This window comes from Lagopus leucura, unplaced genomic scaffold (assembly GCF_019238085.1).
Source record: "Lagopus leucura isolate 7727_CA_CO unplaced genomic scaffold, USGS_WTPT01 Super-Scaffold_100016, whole genome shotgun sequence".
Classification (NCBI taxonomy): domain Eukaryota; kingdom Metazoa; phylum Chordata; class Aves; order Galliformes; family Phasianidae; genus Lagopus; species Lagopus leucura.
Window position 1 is genome coordinate 12233070 of NW_024962270.1, and position 10416 is coordinate 12243485.

Consider the following 10416-nt stretch of genomic DNA (forward strand, 5'->3'; position numbering starts at 1 on the left):
ACTGAGTGTAGCTTTCCTTGGATCACATACTTTGGATTCATGCCAGAATACTGGAAATTAGGAAAAACATGCTGAGAAAGTAGTGTTGGCTTTCATTCTCACTTGAGTTTTCTAAAGACAACCTATTCCTGTAGCACAGCAAACAACACAGTGCACAGAAAATCTTCTGAGTCACGTGCTACCAAAGGGACTAATGCAGAAGAAAGCTGGCCTTACAAGTAGCAGAGGTACTGTTGTTGCAAGCTGGAAGTTTTAATGTTATCTCTTAAAATGTGAGTGCTCTTCAGAATTATTGGACAACGTTAAAATCTGAAAACATCTGAATTGGATACTTAAAGGGAATTTCAGCTTTTCTAACTTTGCTCTTTAATTTTTAAATGCCCAGGGAAGTTTTCAGAGCTAAATGTGAGCTAATCATTAGTTTAAAATTATCTTTAGTTTTTAATAGGGATTTCATATGTAAGTGCTTTTTAGTTAACATTTTCTGGAGATTTTTGTTCATTCTTGGAAAACAAATCCAAGTTCAGTAGATAAATACATGAATACTCTGAATTTTGGTTGAGAGCCTGTGTGCCGGTCTGCACTATGTAAAGAACAAATGCATTTGTAACTTGTATGTGATCATATAAACATGGGAAACATGTCCTTCCAGTTTTCTTATAATAACATCAAGTGATCTTCTAAGGTGTGAGAGCTAGGCATGATGGCATGGCTGAGACACCTAGGGGAAGTACCCTCTTCTAGATGCAGCTGTCCTAGGTATTCCCTCTTGCCCTGTGAACCAGTTTCTAATTCAGTGTTACATTGTGGTCATGAAACTCGCATACTATTTTGTATGCAAAGCTGCAACTTAGGATAGTTCAGTGCAGCAGAACAACTTGTGCATTACTTAATGCAGTCTCCTTCAGGATGTCAATAAAATGTTTTTTTAGAATTGTGGGTACAGTACTAAGAATAATAGAACAAGTTGAAATATTTCAAGTGTGTTTTTGAATGTGTACTTTGCCACTGTTACAGCTTCACAGTCCAATTTTTGCCTGACATTTCAGCAATTGAAGTGTTTCGTGATAGTCCAGTGGTTACCCTTAATTAAAAAGGATAGCAAGCTTTTCTTGCTGAAATGTCAGTTTGAAGAATTACTGATGGTAAAATTGTAACCATAAAGAAGCCTCCAGTATTAAGTCCAGTTAATTTTAAGTTGTCTATGGAGAGATTATTCAAGTAAGTCATAGAAACTGGTACTAGAAATGAAAAATATGGCTCAACATTTAGTTTTGGTTGGCATATTTAAGTCAGAGGTAGTGTTAAATCTTATGTTTAAATCTTCCTAATCATACATTCACTCAAATTTTTATTTTTGAAGGAGAAAGGAGTCATTTTCTAAAGTGCAGAAATGTTTTGCTATTGCTGAAACCAAGGGAGGGGCATACAGTGAATTCGGGATTATTTTCTCATAAAACTATATACAGTAATACTGATTTGTTTTTCTACTGTTAGCTGAAGGAGTGGTATGAAAATGCAGAGAAAATCTTTCACTTCATATATGCATTTATTTTTCTTAATGGTTTTAAATTGTTAGGATAGTTAAGATTAAACTGCCAATAATCGTGTATTTTATGCATACAGATATGGTGATATTTGTGGAAGCATTCACTTCTGTGGATCTGTTTTGTGCAGGCTTGATACTTTCTGTGAAGAGAAGTGTTGGAGGATAACTTGGTTCCAAGAATTACATACTAAGAATAAATAGGAATCATTACAAAGGGATATGTGTAGTAAGTTTAGTAGAAGTGGATAAAACCCCTCCTTAGAACACTGAAATTCACAGGTAACCTCAAAGTTACCTTGTGTTACATTCAAACTCATATGAAAGAAGTTAAGCAGGGAGTGTAATTCTGAGAAAAACTTGTGATTGGGCTTTCCAGGAAGACTTTGCATTCTACTATCCACTAGATGTCTCTTGAATTCCACATAAATAGCTGATTTATCTTCCATCTTATTTTTCTTCTGTAAATTTTCTCATAAGAAAGCAAAAATAAATTGTTTCATTGACTCATTCCACTAACAGTTTTTTTTATTTTTAATCTAAAATGTAAGTTTGCAGATAGAGAGCTTAGGTGCTCTTTAAAGTGATAAAGTTCTTAACATGGCGTGGAGGGATGCATGTTTGATTTGTTTCTGTCCGTGTGGGAAGAATGCAGAATATTGTGACAATAATGAATCATCTCTGTTTTCTGGGCATAATTTGTGCATGCCCTCTGGCTTTTCTGCAAACCCTGCCCAGTGTAAGAAAAATGACCCACTGTACATACAGGAATATTCAGACCTGTTGACAGAGCCTTGAACTTCTACTTTCACACTCATGCCAACATCTTTGCCTTCAGTCATGCAGAAGGAGGTGATGGTTCAGCGCACCCGTCTTATTTCCTGCAATACTAGCTGTTATAGCCATGAAAGCAGGGAGCAGAGTACATCTTATCTCTTTCAATCCTAAAGAGGAAAGTATCAGGCCATACTGAATGAAATTGCATCTGCAAAGGTGCAAGGCGTTTCAGACTAAGTGTACTTTCATAGCACTAAAATGAGGTGGATCAGCCCATACAGTACTTCTTGTAGTTGAAGGCAGACTTCTTCATGCTGTGATAGTAGGTGTAGCAGAAGTCCATGTGCATGCTACTTATTGATGTCAAATGCTTCTGTGATTCTCCTGAGAAAGCTGTTTTTGAGTCCTTTGTCCACAGCATGCTCTGGAGTGGCAGTCCATCGGAATCCCCAAGTGTGAACCTGAACACCTCTTACAGTGAATGTATCTATGCAGACATTTTTTACCTGAGAAATTAGAGTATCTGTCTCTTGAGGCAAATGGTGCATGGTTATTTCTCAACACCTTTCTGATAATGGTTTGTCTTGAATTTAGCACAAGCCAATTTCTCTCACATTCATACAGGTTGAAGTAATGGTTTTTGTGTGGAACAGGTCGTCATTGGTCTTTACCTACAGTTCCGAAGTCTCTGAGTGCAATGTACACAGATTCCAACAATGTGAAGTGCCTCTGCCACGTGGATGATCATCTTTCTACTCTTCTCTGCTTTTAGTCGTCCCTAGGGGTCTAAAGAGAGTGGTGTATTTGGGATGACAGACACACCACTGGCCTTGCTCGCACCCAAGCTTTCTCATACTTGCTGACTGTTAATTTGAATGCCAGTGTTTGTGTGGAATTTGAAGGTTTGTAGTGGTTGAATTGTGAAGATTTTTTGGTTTTTCTTTTGCTGTGGGGTTTCTTCCACATGAGTGTGATAGAATATTTATTTATTTATATTTATTCTTTGAGCAGAAAAGAAAAGCAGTGGAATTGCTGTTCCCAACACGCGTGAAACATAATATCAGTAGTATGTACTTATTCTGTATTTCATAGGAGATTTTTTATTTTCAGATGGGATACAAGAATCAAATGGATTTTTCTTTACCAAGCCATCTTGGTGGCAGTTGTACTGAAGAATGTTGTTTACAGTTTAAAAAAAAAAAAAAAAGAAAAATCATGTGATTTAATCTAGAGTGCTTTCAGATGCCATGGGAGACTTGCTGCTTACAAGTATTGAAGGCCTCCTACTTTCTGGGTGCTTTTTGACCAAAATTCAGCACTGAATTCTAAGCTTAAAGCTGCACAGGTCTTTGGTAGTTTGGAGCTCTGCACTGTGTTCTCTCTTTGCAAAGAGATTCCGTGTGTCACAGCAAAGTAATGCTGCAGATGGTTTGGATTTCTTTTCTCTCTGTTTTAAAGATGTACCTTAAGACCTCTCTTTCTAAAATCCGGCGAAGTATGCTGGCAGGCAGTGTATTATTTGCTTCATCTAAACAAGGTGAAAGACTGGATCAGTCCGTAGTTGGTTCAGAAGGAAAAGACAACTCTGTAAAAATGGAGTACTTTGGAATTCAAGAATTTCAGCTATTTTTGTTAATTAGTTTTATTTAGAACTTGTTTTCTGTTTCCTCAGGAGTTTCAGAGACGCTGCAATACTCTCATATCTTTAATAGAGAAAGAAAACATGGAAATTGAGGAAAAAGAAAGAGCTGAAAAGAAGAAAAGAGGAGCGAAAGTCACATCGGTATGTTGAGCAGCACCTTACTTCTAGTGGGGCTGAATTCCATTGTATCTTGTTAGAAAATGAAGATAATAGCATCTGGTGGCTTCAAATATATACCATTAGTTGAGAGGTTAAACAAATACCTGTGTTAACAACTCCCCTAGATTTGTTGTTGGTATTCCCAATTCATCCAGCTTGGGTCTTTCCTTTTTTTTTTTTCCTCAGAAGAGGCTTTAGTGTAAGTAACTGAGGAGCTAGTAAGAAAACAAAGCTTTCTTTTTTTCCTGCCTATTTGTATACATGATATATTGGCTCTAATTGAGTCGAAGGACTGTCATTGCTCCCTTTGTAGTAGTTCCTGGAGGAAGAAATTAGAAGTGTTCTGTTTACTTGCTTTAAAGATGACAATCCTTTAAAATAAGACATAAATTGAGGTCCTGATTGTATCTAATTTGTGCTGTATGGTATCTGTGCCATTGAGACCATTTCATGCAGGTCTTAAGGAAAGCAGAAGGGGTGGCAGAATTCTGTCTATGGCTAAGATTGTTTTGTTCACCCTGCTGTTTTGGCCTGTAAAATTTGAATTGGAACTTACAATACATCAATGTTGCTAATCTTTTTGATTAGTTAACATACTGCAAAACAAAGCAATGTGATGTTACCATTTCTATGAATTTATTAATTTTAAAATAATTTTCTCCCTTTTAGTCACAAAAGAGAAAAGCAGACCTGGCTGCTGAAAACTCTGGAAAGAAAGATGCTAAGAAAGTTAAATCGTGAACTTGGAAAACAAATTCAAAATATAAAGCCGTCTCTTCCTTCTCTTCATCTACAAGTATTAATTGCCAACTTCTCTGTATTCATGGTACCCACCCACAAATCCCTTGGCTTAATTTTGCAATTTTGTATATTTTACAATGTCATTCTTTACCTAGAATGTGTAGCTTTATATTTTATGCATTCCAGTATTTTTGTGTATTGTATTTTGTGAAATCATGTCTTCAGCAAAAGTCACTCAGTCCTTGTTTTTTTTAAGCTTGTGCTGAGGTTTTAGCTTTTATATGTTTTATATGCTGCTGCTTTGAAAGAAGAACTAGATTCTATAGCTGTATTATTGTTGTTTCATATTTTAAATTTATATGGCTGTGGGAAAATAAAATTATTTGAACAGAAACATACTTCATCTTCGTTTTCCCTCCCCTCTTTTCTGCATAGCCTCATTTAAAGTGAATGTTAAGGTTTGTATAATTGTGCCTTCATCATCAATCAGATTTTTTTTTTGGAGTATATAGACAGCATCAGGAGCATGACAAAACAAAATCTAATGAAGCTGATGCCATTGTTTGGTGTCAGAATCAGATGGGTGTTTTTCTCAGAAGTACTCCGAAGGAAATGCTGCAGATAAGTTTTTCTGTTTTCCTGGTCACTGGTTTCTATTAGGCTGCATGTGTGCTTAAGCACAGGGTGAAGTGTTTCCTGGAATGACCTCCAGATTAAACCTTTTCTATGCCTAATGAATGGAAGTGAGCAACTAATAGCTTCGTTAAGTAGCAAACAAAATAACTCCTCTCTTGGTTGGTAGGCTGCTCAGATATGATGCCGTGTGCTAGATGATCTGTTGCTGTAATTAGCTCTTAATTCTTTCTCCTTTCACCTTTGATTCAGCACGTCAGTCAGAAGCAATGGGGATATGCTGTGGAGTGCTCCTTTTTAGTATTTCCATTTTAATGAGGGGATGAAAGTGTTGGATGTACCTTTTCTTGACTTTGTGAGAATGGCCTTTATTAAGCAGGTTCATAGTTTCTGCTCACCTTGGAGTCTCTGCCTTTCTCAGATAAGTAGAACAGTGACTGTGACATCTAATGTTTTACTTTAATCTTCTGTCTCTGATCTGGTGTTTAGTATGGACCTTGCCACAGCAACACATGACCTTATAATGTCAAGTCTAGATTAATGCAGTATGCTTTACATGGTACCTTCCTTGAAGATGTGTAAGTTTCTTCTAGTGCAGTTTGCTTCCTTCGTGAGTTGTTTGAGATGATAATGTTGCCTTGTATTTCATGCTTTTGTTGGCTACTTTCTTCTGAATTTTGTAAAACTTAAGCTTTAATAAAAACTTACTGAGTTCTAGGACAGAGTTCTGTCCACATTTTTGTGTTAATTAAAATCTGCTGGAATGTGTCTGAGGCTTTCTGGGATTAATGTCTGTACACTTGATGAACGATTACCAGTCTTTCCTGATGGTCTGCATAGAAGGTTTTGTACAAAAATGGGTGTGATGGCTTGGCTGGGCACTTGGAAAGATGCTGTTCTTTTGGCTTTTGTATTTCAGAATGGAGCTTTTGTCCAGGAACCCAGTCATTAATTGTTTGCCCTGGGCTCTTATTTGTAAGATTTGTGGTTCAACAGAGTATTTATTATTGAGATCTGAGTTGAGAGCCATGCCTGGTAATGATGGGGCACAGCTTTCAGGCAGCAGGCTAACGATGGGAGTCAGCATACTTTTAACTGAGTATGCAACCACAGTGGGGTAGAGTGCATGTGGAGAAGGATGGCTTTCCAAATAGTATTGCTGGTATCAGAGTAGTCAGTGTCCTATTTTGTCCTTGGCAGGAGGACATCTAGTGTAATTATGGTCTGTAAATTGTTATGCAGCTACCTACATATAAATCACAAATCTCTGGAGCATTGCTATTAATAGAGGAAGATGCCTTATTTACATTTGCTTTTCAGCTCCTGTGTCACTCAGTACCTTTACTGCCTGAAGTTATAACAGCGTGTGTAAAGAGGAAGGGAAATAAACTGGAAGAGCCAAATTAATTTTTACTTAATTATGTCAGCTAGGGGTAGAACCCTATTCCTTCGCTACTATTTGGTGTAATCAGGTAATATTTTTAATGCTTTAAGTCTTAAAATACATGAAATCTGTTTTTCTGTTTATTGGAGATCAGCTTTGTTACACTTATGTTCTTGTTTATGTTCTTGTGTATCCAGTTTCTCTGCACTATTTGCAAAGTATATGGGAAGTTTTGAAATATTAATACCTCAACTTGTTCTTTTATGCAGATTTCTTGGTTTTGGTTACCTCAAATTAATACTGCTCCTTCAGTGATGTGATACAGTAGCTGCATAGCACAAGATCATGCAGTCCTTTCAGATACTACCCTTGTGATCAGACAGCTTCTCTGAAGCACAATAGATACTCCCAGGAAATATGTTATCTCGTACAGTCTGTGGTTCCTGGTTAAACTAAATGTGGTGCTGAACAACATCCTTGAGAGCACTTGTATACTATATTCTAGTTCCTCAGCATATTGAGTCTTCCTATTCATCATGTCCCACAGTGATAACTAAAGAAAATTGCTAACAGGTGCTGGTCAGGATGAAAATAAAATGGATCTTTCTTTTCCTTTTCTGTTCTTCTAGTTGTAGATATAACCACAGTATGTGCCTGGCAGAATCTAAGTGATATGCTGCTGTGGCTCAAAATTAGGTGGGCTGAAAGAAAAGAATCACTTAGTTTTAACTACTTTTATCTTAGATGAGGAATACTGCCTGTGAGAAATTTGTAAGCACTGAATGTAATGTCACACAAAGAACTCCTGAAAACTCTGGGCCTTCAGACAATTGGGTAGTTGTTGGAGAAATATGATATGAAAAGTTTGAAAGGAATTTCTTGTCTCCTATTGAGTACACAACTAAAATTTGGTGATGGTTGTGTTGGGGCTGAAGAAAGTAATGCACAATCATCCAGCACTTCTCAAAGTGCACGTATCCTCCTTGGAGAGGGCACAACAGCTCTTTCACTTATTGTTTCAAATTAGCCACCCTTTATTTTTGAGTTATGTTTGTGGTGATAAACTTACATGGCTGAATCTTCATTGTTTTTAATTCCTGTTTCTCGTAATAACATCTAGAAGGAAGGGTTTTCTCCCTGCTAGTAATGTGAAACCGTCTTCAGGTGCCATTTGAACAAGTAGCATCACTGTGCTAGAATAGATTTTTTTTTCTTGTAAATTTGCATTGCTTCTTGAATTTATTGCTAATACTGGTTATGGTTTAGAAAGAAAAATAGTTCTCACTCCTTGACATCATAAGCAAAGGAATGCAGTATATAAAGGTAATCGGAATCCATCTGAATGCCTGATGGAAGTAACTTCCTATGCATTTCCTACAGCACCTGCACTTCTTGCTGTGTGCTGTCACAGACCCTGGCGCTGGCCGTAGGCTCTCACTGCCTGCCTCTTCCCCAGGCTCACTGCTGGGATTAAGCACGTTGAGCAATGACAGATTTATAACAAAGCTACTGAAGGGAAAAAAAGCCCCAACTAACAACAGCCAAAACCTCCGAGGGCCTTACAGGTTGGAAAAGCATGGAATTTTTCAGCCAGCAGTAGTTTGAAAGTATGAAATGACAGATGTGACACTGACACCCTTGCTGATGTTGCGTTGGAAAGAGTTGATCTCTGTAGTTCATATCTGTTAAGAACTGAAGATTGATTGCTAAATTTTATGTGAGTTTATCTAGTCCATGTACTTCAAGCACATATGTAAAAGCTTTGCTGCATCACAGTTAGAATGTTTGCTTTTAGTTTTTCCAGAAGAGTAGACTTGAACTTGGTTTGCATATTTTGAAATGTGTTAATTGCATTTGTATGCTATTCAGCCTCTATGTGTTCAGTCTGCATTGTGTTGAAAGGTAACTTCTGAACTTCTTAAAAATGAGATTTACATTGTACATAAAAATTGATATGAACTATCGTCTTCCAGTAACTGCACTCTGGTGCTGACTGGCCCTTGCACTTGGGGTGCTGTTCAAAATAGTTTGGTTTATTTCCATTTCTCTTGTACTTCTCAGAGCTTTCAGGCTATTACAGCTGAATGCAAGGTGTGTGTGTGGCTGCTCCACATCTGCTTTCAAAATCTAATTTCCTGTAATCTTGAAGTGTTAGTGTCTGTATTTTTGTGACAGCCTTACCTGTTGTTGTCTCAAAATATGTTGATGCTTTATTAAAGTATATTGCTGTTTTTCAGTTTTTTAATCCCTTTGGTGAGTTACTGAAATAAAATACTTTGGAGCTTATGTCCTCTTGATGTAGAGTAGTAAGAACCAGGCATTGTATCACTGCAGCCTTTGATCACCAGTAGATGTGACTCCACAATCTCATTCGTCAGCTCAGTTTGATTCCCAGCTGAGGATGATCTGTAGCTACTTCCTACTTTCATACTGTCTATGAGCACTGATGCCTATCATTTACAGAATGTTTTGGAAGCTGGACCTGTTAAGTCTTCTGAAGAAGCTTCTGTGCTCAAATAAGAGGACTTGTAAAGGGAGCAGCTATCTTGCCTGAAGGTGTAGTTGGTAGTTTCCCCTTATGGAGGACTAGAAAAATTTGGGGCAGATCTGTCCCATCTGGAGAGATACTAAACTGTTGTAATAAAACAGTTTGTTATAAACACAGATCTCTGTAGTCATTCCTGAAGAGAACGTTTCCACATCGCTCTCAACTGTAACAGTTGTGTGACCTATGCTTTTATAGGTGCTATGAGAGCACTTCCACCAGGGACTAGGGAAAGCAAATGGGGTGGGAGGGGAGTGGGAATGTCCCCATTTAAGCTGGGAAGCTGGAGGAACTTGGTGCTTCGCTTACAGGACTTGAGATCTGCTACAGTACGCAGATTATCTGGAAAACAGCGCAGGAGAGTTGGGGCAGGTGGAAAGGGGGTGAGCAGCTGCAGCTGTGGGAGCAGCCAGAAGAGCAGTGGTGGTTGGTGCTGTGTGAGGTTTTCTCACTGCAGCCCTCAGTGTCTGGGAAGGCCATCTTTCTCTGGGAACAGAACTTGCTGCTTCTATCTGGCAGTTTCATGCCTTAAAACAGTGTGAAAAGTTACCTTCTTTTATTTTATCCATTGTGAATTAGTTGGATGCTGCCCAAGGCCACAGATTCTTCAGGATTGTTTTTTGAGTGCTTTCTTTGCCGCCTCTTTTGTGATCTCTGCTGGGGAAAAGAACACTTGATTATGGAGTATTTTAAATCATTGCAATCCTAAGCCCTGCCACTAATGAGAAGCTGAGATTTTGTGCCAGTAATGCCAAATGCTGCATACTGGTGGCTTTGGAATTTCATGGAGCTTCTACACAATTCCAAGAGTAAATCCATTATGTTGGTGGTGAGTCATCTTTTCTAAATGAGCGTAATACAGCAGTGTTCAGGTAGCAACTGCATTATAGCTTAAGATTCTCAAAGGAATTGGCTGTTATAAATTTCTAATTGTAATGCACCTTGAGGAACTGGTTATACAACCACGATGGTACAACTAGTAGCTATAT

At 38.0% G+C, this 10416-nt stretch overlaps 1 protein-coding gene across 1 annotated transcript in view; it reads left to right on the forward strand.

The window, feature by feature from the left end:
* Nucleotides 1–9118, forward strand: part of SMARCA1 (SWI/SNF related, matrix associated, actin dependent regulator of chromatin, subfamily a, member 1) — a 30511-nt gene extending 21393 nt beyond the window's left edge. Inside the window, exons 23-24 of the mRNA XM_042876449.1 lie at nt 3996–4106; nt 4794–9118. Coding sequence (XP_042732383.1) covers nt 3996–4106; nt 4794–4865 — 183 coding nt within the window. The 3' untranslated portion in view covers nt 4866–9118. The remainder of the gene's footprint in view (nt 1–3995; nt 4107–4793) is intronic.
* The last annotated feature ends 1298 nt before the right edge of the window (nt 9119–10416 follow it).